We start from the raw sequence: 21559 nt of genomic DNA on the forward strand, positions 1-21559 counted from the left end.
CGTAACACTGTTCATGTCCAGAATTGAAAACTGAGAGAGTGAAGGAAGTGAGGATGAAACCACAGAAGATAGGCGAGATGGAGAACGTGAGCGTAGGTTCCGTCGAAAGGTGACCTACGTTGGAGTGTGTGCCCTTCAGGAGTAAGTGCTAGGTAAGCAGTAATGAAATAATTGTCTGTTGTTCCCCCTTCCCTGTGTTGTTTATTTGAATGGATGTTGTTTTATTGAACCAAAAATAAACAAAGTTGAGCACAAAAAAATAAAAGAAATGGCCTACTGTTACTAAAGAACTTATACAAATTGCTAAAACATAATTTTGGTAATCACCAATACTTTTAGTTTAGAGCAACAGTAGCACAAACTTTACATAATTTGTTTAAAACCATACATACATTAGTTTAATAAATGTAGGCATTGTATATAGTCAATATAGCTTAAATCGCTGCATTAATATTTCAAATAATAAAGATGAATTAAATCACAAACTCAGTGCTAATCAACAGGTAAGAGAAATGTTCTACAGGAACATGATCACTTTGATCATGGTCACGTCTTAAGCCCCTTTCACACAGCGATTCCGGCAAATACACGGGTAATGTGTCCCGGCAATTGTTTTCCGCTTTCATACACAACCCGTAGAGGTCCACGTGACATCAGGGCATGACGTGTAATGTACGAGCCGAAAACGTGGAAAGCTAGTGAACGATCTCAGCTTCAGTGCGGAAAGTGAGGAACTATCGGATCTCTGCTTCATTACAGTTTGCACATATTTTTTCCTTGCAAACGTTTGATCTTCCTAAAAAAAAAAAAATAAATAAAAGAGTTGCGCGATAACGTGCGTAATCACTATGACACGGCATTCGATCTGGCTTTTGTTCACACAGCGCTCGTTCCGGGACTAAATTCAGCAATGTTACTAGGTCCTAGGATGTTTGCTTTAACACAGAAGTTAGGCTTTAGTGTCATTTCTTTATCCTGTAAAAAACGGGTATGAAGTGTCTGTTGTGTGCTGAGCCCCCTCCTCTACACTCTACTGACCCACGACTGCACATTGTCACACTACTCCAACCTCTTTATTAAGTTTGCAGATGACACGACTGTGGTGGGTCTCATTAGCAACAGAGATAAGACCAACTACAGGAGCGAGGTGAGCCGCCTGGCCGGGAGGTGCAGTGACAACAATCTCTCTCTGAACGTAGAGAAGACGAAGGAGATTGTTGTTGACTTCAGGAGAGCACACACTCAGCATGTTCCTCTGACCATCAACGGTGCGACTGTGGAGAGAGTGAGCAGCACCAAGTTCCTGGATGTGCACATCATAGAGGACCTCTCCTGGACCGACAACACAGCAGCAACTGGCCAAGAAATCACAGCAGTCTCTCTACTTCCTCCACAAACTGAGAAGAGCCAGAGCCCCGCTCCCCATCATGTACACCTTCTACAGAGGCATTATCGAGAGCATCCTGATGAGCTGCATCACTGTGTGGTATGGAGCCTGCAATGCCTCCTGCCGAAAGACTGCAACGCATAGGGAGAGCAACTGAGAAGATCACTGGTGTCTCTCCTCTCTCCCTCCAGGACATTTACAGAACCCGTCTCACTCGCAAAGCCCTCTGCATCGCAGGTGATCCCACCCACCTGTCACACAGCTCCTTCAGTCTGCTGCCATCAGGGAGGAGACTGCGGAGTCTCCCGACCAGGACCAGCAGACTGAAGGAAAGCTTTATTCATCAGGCTGTCAGGAAGCTGAACTCACTCCCGAACTTGCCCCCCCCCCCATCCCTCTTCTGCCCCAGGCACCACTGAACTATGAAACCAGCCTTGATATTTATATTCAAACAAAATCATGCTGTTATCCCCTTTACAGTTCCTATTCATAAAATGTGCATTGCAGGTTGACAAACCTTAACGTTCAACAACATACTTAAGCACAACAAATGATTTTTGTACTGAGTATTAATTGTCTCCCTCTATCCGGCACTCATTCAAAAAAGATTTAAACTGAACACAGACTGTCAGGAAGGGCCTTTATGCAAAAATGGGTATGCTTATGTAAATTTGTGACATTTACAGATAAGGATATGACTGTAAACTGAAAGTATTTGTGCTGAGGACAAGTCATTACGCTATTGCATTAGCTTAAAGCTTAAAATATAAAATGATCATGTTTTGGTAAGCTTGGATCACCTAACTCTCCCGCAGCATTTCATTCTGTTTTCTCCACTATTCTAGATGCATTTTGTCTATGGAAATGCGTAATTTAGTTCTGTAATTTGACGCGACAGGATGAAATTGGACTAGCACTGTGGGCAGACCGGGCTAACCGATAATGAGAATCGTTGTTGGTTTTCATTATTGATAATAATCAAATGTATCAATTAGTTGTTGCAGCCCTAGTTAAATTAAAGAAAATCAAAGAAAAAAAACCTGTTTGCTGGACCTGTCAATCTGTTGTTTCTTTACAAAATGATATCGCCATCTACTGTCATAGAGGCATAATGCAGTGTTTTGAGATTTTCATGGATCTATGTAAAAAGGAAAAGTTTTGACTTAGTTTTTGTCTGTACACAAATATTTTATCTTTTTTAACGTTTCTATTAATTCTCATCTTTATTTTGATTTAATTTTAGGCCTGATGAAAATGAAAGAAGAAAGACAAGATCTGAAAAAGGTGGATGAGATATATCAGGATCAGAAAGCTCCTGATGTCAATGAAGAAAAATCAGTGAGTTGCAGCATTAAAACAACAGAAGTCAAAAGGCCTTTCATCTGCTCTCAGTGTGGAAACACTTTTACATGTAAAGCAAGCCTTAAGGACCACATGTTAATTCATGCTGGGATAAAGCCTTTCTCCTGCTCTCAGTGTGGAAAGTGTCTTAGAAGGAAATCATCCCTTAATAGGCACATGATAATTCATACGGGGATTCCTTTCAGCAGCTGTCAGTGTGGAAAGAGTTTTACGTGTACAGCAAGCCTTAAGAACCACATGTTAATTCATGCTGGGATAAAGTCTTTCAGCTGCTCTCAGTGTGGAAAGTGTTTTAGAAAGAAATCATGCCTTAATAGGCACATGTTAATTCATACTGGAATAAAGCCTTTCAGCTGCTCTCAGTGTGGAAACACTTTTACATGTAAAGCAAGCCTTAAGAAGCACATGTTAATTCATGCTGAGATAAAGCCTTTCTCCTGCTCTCAGTGTGGAAAGTGTTTTAGAAGGAAATCATGCCTTAATAGGCACATGTTTATTCATACTGGAATAAAGCCTTTCAGCTGCTCTCAGTGTGGAAACACTTTTACATGTAAAGCAAGCGTTAAGAATCACATGTTAATTCATGCTGGAATAAAGTCTTTCAGCTGCTCTCAGTGTGAAAAGAGTTTTACACAGAAAGAACACCTTAAGAGTCATTTGGTAACTCACACTTCAGAAAAACCTTTCATCTGCTCTCAGTGTGGAAAGAGTTTTACACATAAATCAGCCCTTAGTAGGCACATGTTAATTCACGCTGGGATGAAATCTTTCAGCTGCTCTCAGTGTGGAAAGAGTTTTACACTTAAAGATCACCTTAAGAGTCATTTGGTAACTCACACTTCAGAAAAACCTTTCATCTGCTCTCAGTGTGGAAAGAGTTTTACACATAAATCAGCCCTTAGTAGGCACATGTTAATTCATGCTGGGATGAAATCTTTTATCTGCTCTCAGTGTGGAAAGAGTTTCACACTGAAAGAACACCTTAAGATTCATTTGGTAACTCACACTTCATAAAAGCCTTTTATCTGCTCTCAATGTGGAAGGTCTTTTCCACATAAAGGATACCTGGAGAATCATGTTTAAAGTGCTCATTGAATGCCCATTTTCCACAATTTTATATGATTCTTTAGGGTCTTAAAGGGGTCATATGATGTGATTTTCAAACTTTCTCTTCGGAGTGTTACAAGCTCTTGGTGCATATATAAGACCTTTTAAGTTGCAAAGACTAAAGTCTCAAATCCAAAGATATATTCTTTATAAAAAGTTAAGGGTCAACCACACCCTATAAACCGTCTTGTTCTACCACGCCGCTACATCTCAACATCACTGAAAAAAGACATAAGTCATTATAATGAGTAATTATGTCCCACATGATTCAACAAATGCCTCAATGGTAATGGGTTTTATTTTATTAGTTTTGTCTCGTCTAGTGATTAGCGCTGGCTAACCTGATCAAGGACTCCTCTCTGTGCCAATCATAACAGGCATGGCCAGCTGACCAATCAGTGAAGTGTAGGCTTGTGGAAGGGAGGGGTTTGCTCCGAACTTGCTTGGAACGAATCCTTTAGAAATCATTGGCAAATTACTCTGATATTAAATGCATATTTTGGGAAAATCACAATGTTTTCTTACATTAGATGCATTTAATACTGTTGTAGGGGATTCCAACACAATATTAGGACACTTTAAAATACCACATTACCTGCTGTTTAAACGCTCTTCAAAGTGTGCTATGTCCTGCAAGCCCGCTGTTACTCAACCACCATGAGAAGACAAGCCATCTAGTCTCAACAGCTTTTCTTTCTTCTACATCAGTTTATTTTCTTTTCCTGTTGAGAGTCTTGTGTTCTAGGTTTTGCCGCAAAGCTATGTCAGACGTAGTCTGCACCAACTTTAAAACTTCAACCAGCGTACACAACTCCACACCATCCTTCAGGCAATGCCCAAGACATCACTTCCAATGACTACTGAACTCAAGCCAATCAACAACCTACAGAAACCCCTTTCTGCAGACATTCCATGCAAAATTAATTCCTTTACCACGAAGGCAACACAAGTACAACCACCAGATTCTTGCTGGTTTATTGATTTCCTTTATTGATATAAATATTGGATTTCACATTTTCACTCTCTCAAGCTCATTCTTTCCTCTTTGTTTCTGCAACTTGTGTTAATGTATGAGTGTGTGTGTTTCTTAGATTAGTTTACATGTCTTTTTGACTTATCCAATAAAGTCTTACGTACATCGAAAAGAGTAGTATCTTTTTTCGTTTTGTGCTTACAATTTAATGTCTTAAACTGCGGATCTTGTTACCATGCTAATAGTTTCTCTTTACTTTTTTTTTTTTTTTGTTACTTTACTTTGGATTAATGTTATGAGGCTCGTTCAATGAATGGCTGGACGACTGATCAAGCATAAAACAGTGATTCTGACCAAATTCCATACAAATATCACAATTCACTTTGAGCTAAACTGACCTGTTTACCTTAAAACAACTTGTTTTCCATTTTGATTTCCTTTTGATTCTGCTTGGATAAACATGTATATTTTATTTGTGAAAGCCAATAGAGCTAGAGATTTAAATGCCTAATAAATTATTAGGTAAGCAGTTCATGGTATTTCTCATATTTACACAATCAGAGCAGATCGCAACGCAGAATCAATGGGAAAATCGTGTGGAGGCGGGACATGCTTTTACACCAATTAACAGTGGTATGCAGATTTAGCTGTCTAGAAGTTCTCTTTGAGAATAAAGGATGCATATCACTCTGTTCCAAGAGCAGCTTTGGGGCTGTCTGATCACTGCCTGATTCATCTTATACCAACATATAGAAAAATAATTAAATCTGCTAAACCTGTAGTAAAGACTATAAAGAGATGGACCAATGAAACAGAATGGGCCTGTTTCGACCTCACTGATTTGGAGTGTTACCATCGATCTGGATGAACTCACAGAGACTGTAACATCCTATATTAGTTTCTGTGAGGATATACAGGTGGATCTCAATAAATTATAATGTTGTGGAAAAGTTCATTTCAGTAATTCAATTCAAATTGTGAAACTTGTTTATAAAATAAATTCAGCTGCACTTTATTTTACAGTACGTTTACTTACATATACTTATAGTGTACTTTCAGTGTATTTATCTAAGAAAGTTCTAGTAATACAAGGTAACTACATGGGGTAGATTTAGGTTTAGGGGTAGATTCAGGGTTAGTACCTAATTATAACATAGTTATTGTAATTACTATAATAGGTACATTGTATGTACATGAGGTACAGGACTGTAAAATAAAGTGCTACCATAAATTCAATGCACACAGACTGAAGTAGTTTAAGTCTTTGGTTCTTTTAATTGTGATGACTTTGGCTCACATTCAACAAAAATCCCTCTCTACATATTAGAATAGTTCATAAAACCAATAAAATTAAAAATAGTGAATTGTTGGCCTTCTGAAAAGTATGTTTTTTTTTTACTGTACATGTTCTCAATACTTGGTAGGGGCTCCTTTTGCTTTAATTACTGCCTCAATTCTGCGTGGCATGGAGTTGATCAGTTTGTGGCACTGCTGAAGTGGTGTGGAAGCCCAGGTTTCTTTGACAGTAGCCTTCAGCTCATCTACATTTGTTGGTCTCTTGTTTCTCATTGCCCTCTTGACAACAGCCCATAGATTCTCTCTTGGGTTCAGGTCTGCTGAGTTTGCCGGCCAGTCAAGCACACCAACACCATGGTCATTTAACCAACTTTTTGTGCTTTTGACAGTGTGGTCAGGTGCCAAATCCTGCTGGGAAATTAAATCAGCATCTTCAAAAAGATGGAAGTAGTACGAAGTGCTCACAGATTTCTTACTAAACGGTTGCAGTGACTTTGGTTTAAAAAAAAAAAAAAACACTAGCAGATGACATTGCATCCCAAATCATCACAGACTGGAAACTTAACACCGTACTTCAAGCAGCTTGGGCTACAAGCTTCTCCACCCTTCCTCCAGACTCTAGGACCTTGGTTTCCAGATGAAATACAAAACTTGCTCTCATCTGAAAAGAGGACTTTAGACCACTCGGCAACAGTCCAGTTCTTCTTATCCTTAGCCCAGGTAACACGCCTCTGACAGAAATCAGTTTGGAGAAGATAAACAGCAGTTCAGACTTTGAAAAGACAATGCAGAAAAGCTGAGCGGATGTAGCGGAATACAAAACTTGAAATTCACTATAGCATCTATAAAGACAGCCTTCATGCTTTTAATGTGAAACTAGCCACAGCTAGACAGAATTTCCTCTCAAACCTTATATACAGTAACTTAAACAACACTCATTTTCTTTTTGCTACTGTTGAGAGACTGAACGCCCCCAATTCAGAATCCTAGTGAAATGCTCTCAGACAGCAAATGCAATGAGTTTGCTTCCTTCTTTTCTGAGAAGATCATCAATATCAGGAAGGCGATTGCCACATCCTCAAGCAATGCAGAGGTCAGACAGATACTATGTCTACTTTTGAAGCAATAGATCCAAAATTTTGGAAGAAATAGTGCAGCACCTAAAATCGTCAACCTGCTATCTTGACACACTTCCCACACCTTTTTTCAAAAGTGTTCTCAATTGTTTATAAGCAGAAGTGGTGAACGCCTCACTTCTTTCTGGGCCATTTCCAAACTCCTTTAAAACTGCAGTTTTTAAGCCCCTCCTGAAAAAGAGCAATCTTGATAACACCGTTTTGAGCAATTATAGCCCAATATCTAATCTTCCTTTCATAGGTATCATAACATAGTACTAGAGAGACTGTAAAACTGGGTCGGGCTTTCTGGGATGGTACTCAAATGGTTCAGCTCATACTTAGAAGGGAGAGGCTATTATGTAAGTCTAGGACAGCATAAGTCTAAGTGGACGTCCATGACATGCAGAGTCCCACAAGGCTCAATTCTTGCACCGCTCTTGTTTAGCCTGTATATGCTTCCACTAAGTCAAATAATGAGAAAGAACCAAATTGCCTATCACAGTTATGCTGATGATACCCTGATTGCTAATTTACCTAGCCTTATCTCCAAATGACTACAGCCCAATTGATTCCCTCGGCCAATATATTGGTGAACTTAATAGTTGGATGTGCATGAACTTTCTTCAGTTAAACAAGGAAAAAAACTGAAGTTATTGCATTTGGAAACAAAGATGAAGTTTTCAAGGTGAATGCATACCTTGACTCTAGGGGTCAAATAACAAAAAAATCTAGTCCGAAATCTTGGTGTGATTCTGGAGACAGACCTTAGTTTCAGTAGTCATGTCAAAGCAGTAACTAAATCAGCATACTATCATCTAAAAACATTGCAAGAATTAGATGGAGAAGACTTGGAGAAACTTGTTCATGCCTTCATCACCAGCAGGGTGGACTACTGTAATAGGCTCCTCACCGTTCTTCCCAAAAAGACCATTAGACAGCTGCAGCTCATCCAGAACGCTGCTGCCAGGATTCTGACCAGAACTAGAAAATCTGAGCATATCACACCAGTCCTCAGGTCCTTACACTGGCTTCCTGTTACATTTAGGATTGATTTTAAAGTACTTTTACTCGTATATAAGTCACTAAATGATCTAGGACCAAAATATATTGCAGATATGTTCACTGAATATAAACCTAACAGACCACTCAGATCATTAGGATGGAGTCAGTTAGAAATACCAAGGGTTCACACAAAACAAGGGGAGTCCTCCTTTAGTTACTGTGCTGCCCGCAGCTGGAATCAGCTTCCAGAAGAGATCAGATGTGCTAAAACATTCGCCACTTTTAAATCTAGACTCAAAAACTCACCTGTTTAGCTGTGCATCTATTGAATTAGCGCTGTGCGATGTCCGAACTGATTGCACTGTATTTTCACTGTTTTTCTTCATGTAAAATCATTTTCTGTTTCTGTTTTTAAATTCATTTTAAATAAGTACATTTTTAAATCATTTTAAAAGTAAAAAAATTGCTTGTTTTATTTTTGTTCATGATTTTTCTTCATGATTATTTTACTTTCTTTTATGTAAAGCATGACTTTGTGTACGAAATGTGCTATATAAATAAACTTGCCTTGCTTTGCCTAGGTGAAATGGAGGCTTGCCTCTGGCGATTACATTTTGGTTGCACCAGCAACTAAAGCAGAGTCTGAGGTTTGGAAAAGTTTTGACCATGTTAATAATGAGAATAATGAGCCAGTGGGTTACGTATATTGCTGGACGCACCATGAGCGCAGGAACGCGCTGAAGACATCTACAGTGGATTCAATCATTTTCCTCCACAAAAACGTAGTCCTGGCCTAATCTTGGCGAGTAAAGGTTTTTATTGGTGCATTGGTCTATTTATATGCTAAATGAGCCTATGCCTATTTAGAGTGCTGAGATGTTACGATGTTACAGAGGACTTATTTTATTTCTTTGTTCTAACTTCCAAGTGGCCTAGTCTACGTTAGTTATGAACAAATTATGTTAAAACATGTATAAATTACTAACTTATAAGGCCCGATTACAGCTCTATCCTACCCTCAGCTGTTTCACAATTTATTTTGCATCTCAACCAATTGGAATCATAACATATTTGAATAATTTTTCAAATAGCTTGAGGTGCATCGTTACATCCCTAGTTAAGCATGAACACACAGTGCTTATGCTTGATTATGGTTCCGCAGACCAAGGGCAAGCCTAAAATAAGTCCTGCAGTTCTCTGTACATTCAGTAAACATGATGGAAGGACATAAAGACAAGCAAAAAATAATACTCTATGTCCTTTTAACGTTATGGGAATGCTGTGTAGAGACCTAGAGGGAAAATCCTATAGCAACAGTCACCTAAACATTCCCAGAACAACCTGAATGAAAAGTTAACAAAAGTTAAAATTCTGTCATTATTAACTCACCCTCATGCCATTCCCAACCCATGATTCTTTTGTCCATATTTTTGTTTTCTTTTCACACAAAATAATATTCTCATAGCTTTGTATAATTACAGTTGTACCACTGATGTCACATGGACTGTTTTAATAATGTCCTTACTATGTTCTGTACCTTGACCTTTGTAGGACCCTTACTGTCCATGGAGGGTCAATGTGCCTTCAGATTTAATAAAAAATATCTTAATTTGTGTTCTGAAGATGAATGAGGATCTTACGGGTTTGGAACGACAAGAAGGTTAGTAATTAATGACAGAATTTTCATTTTGCGTTAACTATTCACACGTGGGCAGCTCCTCTATAATGTGAACTCTCATGTGAGACTTAAGAGATGACTTTTGTCTGAAACTCTTTCTGCACTGATCACAGGTGTGTGGTTTTTCTCCAGTGTGAATCATCTCATGCAGTTTTAAACCGATCGCTGACTAAAACATCTTTTCACACTCAAAACACATGTACTCTCTCACACCAGTATGTATTTTCTGATGTACCTGTAACATGTGCTTATGTTTAAATCTCTTTCCACATTCAGAACATGAATGTGGTTTCTCCTTTGTATGAACCAGGATGTGCATCTTCAGGCCTGATGCCCTATGAAATGTTTTGTCACATTGATCACACATGAATGTTTTCTCTCCAGTGTGGATCCTCATGTGTCTCTTAAGTTGTGATGATCGTGTGAAACTCTTCCCACATTGATCACATTTGAATGGTCTTTCTCTCGTGTGGATTCTCATGTGTACTTTAAGGCTTTCTGATCCACTGAAACTGTTCCCACACTGATCACAAGAGTATGGTTTCTCCCCAGTGTGGCTCCTCGTGTGTTTCTTAAGGTTTGATGATTGTGTGAAATTCTTCCCACATTGATCACATGTAAACAGCTTCTCTTTAGTATGAACTATCATGTGACTCTTAAGATTTTCTTTGTATATGAATGTCTTTCCACACTGATCACAAGAGTATGGTTTCTCCCCAGTGTGGATCCTCATGTGTCTCTTAAGGTTTGCTGATCGTGGGTAACTCTTCCCACATTGACAACCCATTCTCACTGCCAAGGCGTCAAAAACTGAAGCATGGTCAAGTGCCTTCCGCGTCACAATTGCGACGCTGAAGTTACCCCTAGGCGTCACTATTTCGACGATAAGGGAACTCCATTGATTTTAACTGCGTGCCTTATGCGTCAGAAAAAGATGCATAAAGCAAATGAGCCTAGAATAATAGCCTAAACGTCCTCGCAGTTTTCTAAAGCTCTGGTAAAGAATAAATATTAAATTGATTAATTTTCCTATGTCAGTTTTTATACATAAATGTAACTTTTGTCTATAAATCCCCTATTTCATATTTTCTGTAAAGACTTTTATCTGGTTATATAGGCTACCTTCAGCCACTCCTGAACTTTTAAATCCACAGCACGTGTGTTTATATATTATATAAACCTTTGTGTTTTTATAATGCATAATTAAATTATTGCGTAGACCAACTGTGTATTCTCTCTCTCTCTGTGTGTGTGTGTGTGTGTGTGTGTGTGTACATGTATACTTAATTACACATGTCTATTAATTTTATTTGTACATGCGTAATGTATTATTATTATTATAACTGCGATTTGCATTTTAGGCTATTTTTACATCTGATGCCAGGGACATTAATAAATTAATAATCAGCTCATTAATGTGCCAATCCAAAAAATACCGTGAAGCTCATACAGATAATAAAAAGGATTTTTTTTTTTTTTACGGAGTAAAATTATAATTGTTGATTTATAATTAAGAAATTTAAAATATTTGGATAAAGAATGTCAGATTCTGATTTCACTGCACTTGTGCGTTATGTTCAAACGTCTATCAGAGTAGTTATATATATTTTTTAGGAATAAAAGCCACACCCAAACCAACTGACAGGTGCTAATTTATATGTCTATGGTGCTAATGACACATGAAGTGTCTTGTTAGCATGTTAGCTAATACTTTATAATTTGAGGATTATCACATACTTTATGAACTAGGTTATGTGCCAAACTGCTATAACAGAAGAGTCAAAAAGTTAATGGTATACTTTTTATTATTTACATTCAATATCGGTCTATGTGTTAATGCACATAAATATATAATTTATAGAAGTGTATGTGTTTGTAAATATGTTCTAAATAATATGTAAATTATGTGTGCTTATGCTGTATATGTATTTATAAACATACTGTAATAAGTCCAAAAATGAAAATTAATTCAAACGAAAATTATTTAGTATTTTAATTAATTAATGATTTATTTAGTATTTCTTTCACATATGTGAACACCTGCATTATGTCATGCATTCAAGGGAATATGATCTAATTTTTGTCCACACCACTACAGCACCAGATTTTTTTTTCTTCTTCCGTCTCCTATGTACCATCCAAACAGAAAAAAATCAAATGGTAGAAAACTTAAATTGTGCTGTACTAAATGATTGAGAGGTCTGTTAATAGGTTAAGAGCTTAAAATGTTTTAAACCATAGCAGTTGTCTGCACTTTGTTTGCATTGTAATCTTTTTTTTTTTTGTATTTTGTTTTTCATTTTAGAGAAAAATGACAAAACAGAAACCCTGTCCTCACTGCCAAGCACTCAACAATACCAACTGCAAAACATGTAAAGCATGTTTTGCTAGTTTAACCCTAAGAAAGAGAGTTAAAAACATTCAAAAGCATATCGAGGAGAGTGCATGGATGTCGAACACTAAAAAACACAGAAATGCTGCTCGTGTGGTTGATTCGGCCCGCATTGCTGTAAGTCAAATGTTCATCAAATGCATTCATATATATCACTATATATTATCTTATGTTCAAAGTGTACTGTACTGAAATGAATGAGGTAACGATATACAGTTATTCAGAGCACTTATTATTTACTGAGTATAGGTGAAGTGAATGCATACATTGCTTTTGCCAATCCAGGTATTCTCATATTTATAATTCATGCATTATATGTTAATATAAGCATATATGCCTGAATAATTAAATTGTAAAATTCTGTTATTTTAAAAATGTTATTCTTAATTAAACATTTACTCACCTTATTTTTTTACTTTGATATTGCAGTTGATTTGCTACAGAATTGTCTAAAGTCACTACTTAGCATTATAAATAAGTCGATATTTATTCTGTTATATGTCTCTCTGTGCATTTGTTTTACAGGTTAAGAAATTGGAGGTACTAGGCTATAAGCCAGTTCTCTTCATTTCGAAAGAGAAAAAAAATGGGTTTGTGGCTGAAGTCATCACTCCAATGAGTCCATTTGCAGTTGGACCACTTCAAACCATCTTTCAAAGGATGACTAGCCTTTATGAATTTTTTATTAAAAGTAAGTACTTTGTTCACATGGTGTACAAATGCTCTTATGTATTCAAATACATATTTTCTAATTTTCTTTAAACAAATTTCTCATAGATTACCAGAGGATTCAAAGCCACACCAGTACTGCTGAAACTGTTTGCCAGCACCAGACTTCCTCCCTTCCTCCAACATCCTCCTCGTTTGACACTCTTCCTCCTCCATCTTCTTCCTCCTCGTTTGACACTCTTCCTCCTCCATCTTCTTCCTCCTCGTTTGACACTCTTCCTCCTCCATCTTCTTCCTCCTCCAGCCTTCCTCCAACATCCTCCTCGTTTGACACTCTTCCTCCTCCATCTTCTTCCTCCTCGTTTGACACTCTTCCTCCTCCATCTTCTTCCTCCTCCAGCCTTCCTCCAACATCCTCCTCGTTTGACACTCTTCCTCCTCCATCTTCTTCCTCCTCCACCCTTCCTCCTCCTTCCTCCACCTCCTACACTCTTCCTCCTCCTCCATCTTCCTCCTCCAGCCTTCCTCCAACGTCTTCCTCATTTGACACTCTTCCTCCTCCTTCATCTTCCTCCTCCTCCAGCCTTCCTCCTCCTTCCTCCTCTTTCTACACTCTTCCTCCTCCCTCATCGTCTTCCTCCTCCAGCCTTCCTCCTCCTTCCTCCATCTCCTACACTGTTCCTCCTCCTTCATCTTATTCCTCCTCCAGCCTTCCTCCAACTTCCTCCACCTTCTACACTCTTCCTCCTCCTCCATCGTCTTCCTCCACCTTCTACACTCTTCCTCCTCCTCCATCGTCTTCCTCCACCTTCTACACTCTTCCTCCTCCTCCATCGTCTTCCTCCTCCAGCCTTCCTCCTCCTTCCTCCACCTTCTACACTCTTCCTCCTCCTCCATCTTCATCCTCCTCCAGCCTCACTCCTCCCACCTCCTCTTACATCACCCTTCTTTCTCCTACCTCTTCTTCCTGCACTCTTCCTCCTCCACCAACTTCTTTCCCCACTCCTCCTCCTACACCATTTTCCTCCACCCTTACTCCTACGTCCCATTGCATCAACCCTCCTCCTCCTTTCAATTTTTCAAACCTTCCACCTACAAACCCTTCTTTCCCCTGCCAGAACACCCATGCTGCCCCATCTAAGCCAAAAAATACAGGTGATTTTTTTTCACTTAAGGAAAAAACTACAAAACTGTCACACTTTGGCTCCATGAGGAATGTAGAGGAACACATAGACGAAGAATCAGATAAATAACATTTATAATAGGGAAAATAACACATCACCAATCTAAGCTGAGGCATTGATGAGAACTGACAAGTGAGAACTAAGACACAGACATATATATACATACACATACACACAAGTGAAAACAAAGATGGTTGGATTAACACAGCTAATACAAATGAGGGAATTTAGAAGTAACCTTAGAAACCAACTAAAATGCAATGAGTAACCTAACTGAGTAAACCAGTGGCGGGAAACTAATGCTGCATTCACGCCATCGTGTAATTACTGTAATCTTGAGATGACAACACGTGACGTTATATTCTAAGGGGTTCCCTTGGACTGGGAGTTATGTGTTTCTATGGCACCACTATCAACGCCTAAATGTATATATAATATATAATATATATTTATTTATTTGTGTGTGTGTGTGTGTGTGTGTGTGTTATTACAGACAGTTCCTCCACAATAATTCCAAGGTCAGGAGGCAAACAAAGAAAATGGATGTATAAGCAAGCAGGTATGACATACTTGGATTTTTTTATAATAAATTATTTAATTTGATCACATTACACCTTTGTTAACATCATTGCATTGGCTGCCTGTGCCTGTGCTCTTTAGAATTGAGTTTAAAATCCTAATTTTAGTTTTTAAGTCCCTAAATAACCCCCTAATTAGCCCCCTCATATTTATCTGAACTTCTATCTTTACATCTATCTCAAGCTCTTTGATCTAGTAGTCTTAGATTGTTCACTGTTCCTAGAGTCAGACTAAACCAAAGAGAAGAGCACGGGCCCTAAACTCTGGAACAGGTTACCAGTTCACTTTAGATCTGTGCCTGCATTACAGATCTTTAAATCTTTGCTTAAAAATAAATTTTCCATTGCTTTTAATGTCCCTAATGTACTTATTTTTGTATTCTGAGAACTTAATGTTGAGAACTTAACTCTTAATGTGTCAATGGAAGCATTTCCTAATTGTTATATATTTCTGTTGTAGAATGCCAAGTACATCGCAGATTAAAACAGTTTCCATATGACAAGATCATAAGGAGGAGGACATCAAAGGAAGTAAGATTGAAGTCATATTTTGTTGGCAGGCATGTTTAGCTGTATTTGTGAGGACCAAATGTCTTTTTGGTGATATTTACTAATACAAATAATAAAATGTTTTTTGTTGTTGTTGTTTTTGAAAATGTAAAAATACAGAACGTTTTCCGTGATATGTATGTTTAGGGGTAGGTTTAGTATAAGGGAGAGCATATACATTTTGTACAGAATAAAAATCATCATGTCTATGGAGGTCCTCAAAAGTATAGCAAAACAAACGTGTGTGTGTGTGTGTGTGTGTGTGTGTGTATTTTACACTACCAGTTATTGTTGCTTATGTTTCTTAAAGGGTGTTGAAGAGGTCAAAGTAAGATGGAAGCCGTGCTCAGGATGGTATGTATTACATATAACCTGTACAAGGGCACACTTCAATAATGATACAAATGAGGTAAACTTGTCAAAATCAAGGTTAATTCTGAAACACAAATTTCTTAACTGAATGCAAAAATATTTTTCCATTTCAATAAGTCATTCTATTTAAGACAAAAATGAATGCATGAAAGATGTTTAATAAGTTTATTGCAATACGCTTACATGTCACAGCCTGTTCTGTAAATTTGTATATGATTAAATTATTTTTGTTTGTCATTTTTACCAATTTGTAGTGGGATGAAATGGACAGACACCTGGGAGCCCTACAATCGTTCATTTCCAGAATAAGGATCCATGTCCCTGTGCCTTTATTAGTGTTTAGTCTGATTTTATGAATGAATGCTTATTCAAACTTTATGTACCTGTTCTTGGTTAAGTTACTGTGTTTGTTTGTTGTTCATGTTTCCTTGTACAATATACTTTAAGTGCATGTAACTGTTTCTTTGCTGGTTTCTAATACTTCTAATAATCGATTGATATTACTTTTCAGTTTAAAAATCACTTATGGTAATTTAATAAATAATCAAACATTGGTACTCTGATAATTTTTGTTTTATTATTATTTTTTATTTTTTGCATTACATTTTGGAGTAATATTTTCAATTGGTGTTAATAGTACAAAGGATAAAATAAATATTTAAACTTTACACAATAATCTGGTAAAGGTTAGAAAATTGATAACTTAAGAATTATTTATGGGGCCAAAATTGTTGTTCTTTGTACAGATACAGTATAATTAACATTTTATATATATATATATATATATATTTTTTTTTTTTTTTTTTTAATTAGTAACTTAATGCTAATGTTAACAGGCAAAAATACATTAAAACATTAGCATATAGCCATCAAATGTTGTTTTACAATTAATTAAAAATTTCTTTAAAACAGTCAAGTGAAAATTATCAATACAATTAATAAAAATGACGAGTCTATTCATCTGTATTCACATTGCCGAGACTTCACAGATCTATTTCGACTTGCGGGAACCTAGCATCATGGAAACATACAGTATACAGACAAACATTCACGCTCTCATCTAGAACTCACAGGACTCGTTGGGGTCTTTAAAGCTATATTAAAAACGATTCATGTTACAAAGTATGTTTTGCTGTAATCATTACGTTAGTAATACATTAAGGTAACAATGAGCTGTTGCAATGTTGAGATAAAGTATTAATTTCCGAGATCCTAACCCTAAGCGTAACTACACACTTCAGTGAACTACAATTTATAGCTTCCTGTTTAACCGTTCCATCCATAGAATGACAGGGGCTTATGGGTAATGTAGTTTAAAACGTTTAGTAACGAAATTCAATATATAATATATTTAATGAACAAAGGGATGTGTAGATATGTTCATTGCGCAATCCTCTATGACATATTTGAGAGGCAGGGTGAAATTTGTTATTTTACTTTATTTCTTGCTACTTACATTATACTTGTATTATTTTTGAATGGGTATTATGAGAGTATTTGATGAAATACAGAAATGTTTGACAGAAATGTAAAGAAAAATAATAATATGACTAGGCCATAGAGACTAGGCAACAAATTATTATCCAATTCATAGTTTTAGCAGAAGGACCCCTGGAAACAACAGCAATACCCATTTGGAATGAGCTTCTCCATTTATTTCATGAGCAAGGACTCTGGCCTGTGAAAGAAGAAAAATACAATGCTGACAGTAAACTAAGACATCAATTTAAATAACCAATACACATTTTGACACTTGTTCATTGTTTGTATATTTACACAAGCCAATGCATTATTCAGTAAGGTACTTATTGAACTTAACAAGGTACAGCGTGTGTGTAGATTATGTTGCAAAAAATGCAATATAAAGTATCAAAACATAAAAAAATCTTAGCATTGTAAAAATCTGTGTCAAATTTTTTTTTTGCTGTTCCTCAAGTTATGGACATCAGTAATGTGCATAATCTTGCTTATAACTGAGTTCAGGATCTATGTTTAAATTTCATTGTATAGCCCAATTGAGCTTCCTGTAATGCATTTTCCAGCTTTCCCTTCATGTAAATTAAATTTGGCATATTTACTGTACATGACAACGTCATTAAATATATGCATGCAATTATATTTTTTTGGTGCATTATTGTTCAGAATATCATAGATCTGACTAAACAAATGTTTGTTAAGTGATGGTAAGTAATTATATATGTATATAAACTAAATCAATCAAGCAATCAATCAATCCACTTTTATTTATGTAGCACATTTAAAAACAACACGTTGGCCAAAGTGCTTTACATACCAGGACCGAACAAATTCATACAATGTAGGACACAGTATATTTCTCACAACTTAAACGATCAAGTTATCATCAGCCTGGTGTTTATAGCAAATATTATACAGGATATTAAAATAAATCTTTAAAACGGTGTTATATGCACCCCACATCAGTTAATGGTGTTATATGCACCCCACATCAGTTAATGCTGATTTTAGATAACATTCTGTAAGACAGATACAACATGTTTAACAGAATTGTCAGATCCATCAAATCATTCATTAGACTAAATAAATGATTGGAATGATTAAAACTAAAAACGCATGCGTTTGTAAATCTTGATAACTGATTAATATATATATTTTTTTAATAATTTTCTTTTTAAGAGCAACAATCAATGATGCATTGTTTTGTGCAGTAAACACTGACATACATTGGATGCATATACAATATATTTTTATATATGTTTCACATAGCCTGCCTTTACCAACTGCATTAAATGTTTAAGTTCATAATGTTTCTTTCGAACAATGCAGAGGAGACCTTTGCATGCGGTGTCAGACAGGGTTGGAAAAAGAGCTGAAAAACAAAAGGAAACATTATCAAAATATAAAATGCTATTTATCAATTGCTAAAAAAATGAATGTTTAAAGACTTTCTTACATTTTGAACTTATGTCATTAATCAGTGCTTCGAATTTGGACATCTTCTGTGTCATGACCGTCCACTGCTGTTTCATCTCCTTACAAAGTAGACCTCTCTCTTCCTGAAGGCATCTCACTGCCATCACCTTGTCCAACACCTTCCTCTTGGGAAGAAAGGGAGCCGATTCTGTTTGTCAAAACAAAAGAGTCATTATATGCAGTTAGGGTGACCACCCGTCCCGTGTAGCGCGTGCGCGCACAGCGTTTGAAGCCCAATTCATGCGTCCCACAAATTGAGACTGTGTCACGCATAATCAATGCTTGCTCAAAAAAAGTTGGTCGCTCATCTGTATCTGGAGTCACCAACCCGTCGTTCGCGGTCGACAAGTCGATCTTGGAAGCATTTTAAGTCGATCGCGACGATTTTTCTAAATCTGAGAAAAACAGGTGCGATCCTCCGCAAAGAATGGCGCCGCTTGTTGCTATCTGAATAGAATTAATGTTTTTTCTAATTATTTTTAGGCATTACAGCACTCTTTTAGCTACTAAAAAATGCATATTCAATTAACATCTAATGATATATAGTAAAAAATAACATGGTAAATTCCCAATGTTTGTGTTTCACCTGTTTGACTGTACAGACGCTGTGTACGCCTTTTGATGCTGACCTTCTATTTCCTCTTGTAGCCTTCTCATATCACCACTCCCATGTCGGTCACTTTCTACACAAGAAAATGCAAAAGCATCTATATATATTACCTGCCAATGATAAGAATAATTACAAAGCAAATCAAAATAATACCTTCTGCCCATTGTTGAACATCTGAAACCCACGGATGAACACAATCTTCACGCAGTGAAAGCCCTGTCTTCAGTTCTTCCAAGCTGTGTTGCTGCATTTGCAGAGTCTACAAAATAAAAAGTCAAATTTAAAATGTCCAGCATTCAAAAGTGCAGTAAATAATTTCAGAGAAACTGTGGATATATAAAATCAACCCAAACAAACACAGCCCTCCCTTCAGTGCTCTTTTTCCAGTGATATTCCCTTCTTTTGTAATGTCTGTCAGCCATCTCTCTTCCAACAGTCTTTCTTCAAATCTCCCTCTTTCTCATCTCCATCAAGAGTGTACCCGCCCCCTACTGCTTTTTGGCTTCAAGAGTGCTGTCGTGCTCAGACTGATCCACTTTCAACAGAATTTTTTTTCAAAAATTGCTTAAAGCACTAATAGATCAGTATCAATTAGTAAAACCTACAAATCCCAACTGCAATATTTGACTGATAAGAAAGTTATACCTTTACATATCTGTTTACCAGAGCTTGATAATCTTCCGCTTATTCCACAACATGGCTTGCATTGTAATCATGTCTGCTCGGCCTATAACAGAAATAGTAGAAAATGTAATGAGAGATGTGTATATAACAAAAGGCATTCTGCATAAAATCATACCTTTTTCACCATACTAGTGTTAATTTCGTCACCTATTTTTAATTTAGTCTTAGTCTTGTGCCAAATGTCCTCGTTAGTTTTAGTCATATTTAGTCATTCACATATCTTTTTTCGTCAGTCAAGTTTTAGTCGACTAAAAGTCTCGTCATTTTAGTCTAGTTTTAGTCAAAAGAAAACTCAAGGTATCTTAGTCGACTAAAAGTCTTTTAATTTTAGTCTAGTTTTAGTCAAAAAATGTTTAGTGTTTTTTTAAAATAACACATTATTACTGATAAACATTTCAGTAAAAAAAGTGTTTCACATATCTCAAACATTGGTTAAATGTCATAATTACCTGACAAAATACACTTGTTGAATGATTTTTGTTGGATGCAAATGTTAAATGTGTCTGGTTTTCAAATTCTGATTTAGGAGACACATTCACAAATGATTAACCTGATCACAATTTTTTACTTTATTGATACTGCTTTTAATCGTAATGCAAAGACCGGTCATCGGGACATAAGCTGTCATATACAATAAAATAGCCTGCGCAGCAACATGAAATATAATTTAACACAAAAAGCCTGCCTAGACGGTGGACTTGCGCTCAGGAATTTTTTTAATTTTGTATTTTTTGAGCGGCGTGTGGACAAATTCTTTTTACGCACACACTATTTTATTTCTTGATAACAGACCGCTGCTAACTATAACACACAAATATCGAGCCTCTTCCTTCGACTTAGCATGTCGTCGTCGCTCGCTCATCACTCGTGTTTGCTTCAGGTGTTGTGCGTTCAGCAGTTTCGTGTTGCAGCCACAGGAGTATGAGACCTGTAACTTGAGCAACAGCGCGAAGCCGCAAACTCGTTCTGAATTTTTAAAGGCGTAACAGTTGATGAAAAAGCAGAGACGATTGTAGACGAAAATGAAGATAGATTTTATCTTAGTTTTTATTTTATGCAAATCATTTTCGTCTCGTCTTTTTCGTCAACAATAATGCATGTTAATTTAGTCTTAGTCAGCGTTTTTGGACAGTGGTGCAGTCTTGTCATCGTCTCGTCTTAGTCATGAAAAAAAAGGTTGTTGACGAACATATTTCGTCTCGTCTCGTCTGACGAAATTAACCCTACAACATACCTGATTTTGACATGTATTTGCTTGTAACAGCAATTCTAGATAGGAAGCTGTTCACCTGCTCCACTTCGTCACCAATAATTGACCCAGCTCCTTCCTGGCAGGCCCCACTATACTTGACCTAACAAGTTTTCAAATCCGACAAAACCAATGCACTCAAATTTGTATGTATATTTTATATTATTTCTTAGAATAACATACTTCAAACACATGGTAATGTACCTCACATTTCCAAGAGTGTGCTTTGGCATGCATCACTGACAGAAAAGGATGCATGTCCAGTAAAGACTGCAGCTTGGGGAAGTGCTTAGAAACCACCATGTGTTGTACATATTAACTGTTAACTGTTATATTATGTTCTTAAACTACACAATCTCCACATGCTTCAATCCTAGCTAATTCCAAAACAATGAAC

The 21559-nt window shown here is 36.8% G+C and overlaps 4 protein-coding genes, 2 long non-coding RNA genes and 1 pseudogene across 6 annotated transcripts in view; 4 read left to right on the forward strand and 3 right to left on the reverse strand.

Moving 5' to 3' along the window:
* Positions 1–4833, forward strand: part of LOC132097645 (antho-RFamide neuropeptides type 2-like) — a 69876-nt gene extending 65043 nt beyond the window's left edge. Inside the window, exon 3 of the mRNA XM_059503536.1 lies at positions 4387–4833. Within this exon, the coding sequence (XP_059359519.1) occupies positions 4387–4407 (21 nt within the window). The 3' untranslated portion in view covers positions 4408–4833. The remainder of the gene's footprint in view (positions 1–4386) is intronic.
* Positions 1–21559, forward strand: part of LOC132159410 (zinc finger protein 501-like) — a 531393-nt gene that overhangs the window by 345373 nt on the left and 164461 nt on the right. The gene's annotated exons all lie outside the window — the stretch shown is intronic.
* Positions 1–21559, forward strand: part of LOC132157170 (zinc finger protein 883-like) — a 499035-nt gene that overhangs the window by 266232 nt on the left and 211244 nt on the right. The window lies entirely within an intron of this gene.
* LOC132131686 (gastrula zinc finger protein XlCGF8.2DB-like) lies at positions 9943–10710 on the reverse strand (annotated as a pseudogene).
* Positions 12235–16288, forward strand: LOC132131763 (uncharacterized). Its single transcript, XM_059543903.1, has 7 exons — positions 12235–12432; positions 12841–13006; positions 13093–14139; positions 14662–14727; positions 15207–15277; positions 15606–15649; positions 15922–16288. The coding sequence occupies exons 1-7, from the start codon at positions 12235–12237 to the stop codon at positions 15974–15976; spliced, it is 1647 nt and encodes a 548-aa protein (XP_059399886.1). The 3' UTR covers positions 15977–16288.
* LOC132100881 (uncharacterized) lies at positions 19039–19895 on the reverse strand. Its single transcript, XR_009423125.1, has 3 exons — positions 19383–19895; positions 19206–19302; positions 19039–19066 (listed from the first exon to the last, which is right to left on the reverse strand). It is a non-coding gene; the product is annotated as an uncharacterized LOC132100881 (long non-coding RNA).
* On the reverse strand, positions 19899–21458 carry LOC132100989 (uncharacterized). Its single transcript, XR_009423129.1, has 3 exons — positions 21367–21458; positions 21148–21265; positions 19899–19956 (listed from the first exon to the last, which is right to left on the reverse strand). It is a non-coding gene; the product is annotated as an uncharacterized LOC132100989 (long non-coding RNA).

This window comes from Carassius carassius, chromosome 1, assembly GCF_963082965.1.
Source record: "Carassius carassius chromosome 1, fCarCar2.1, whole genome shotgun sequence".
NCBI lineage: Eukaryota > Metazoa > Chordata > Actinopteri > Cypriniformes > Cyprinidae > Carassius > Carassius carassius.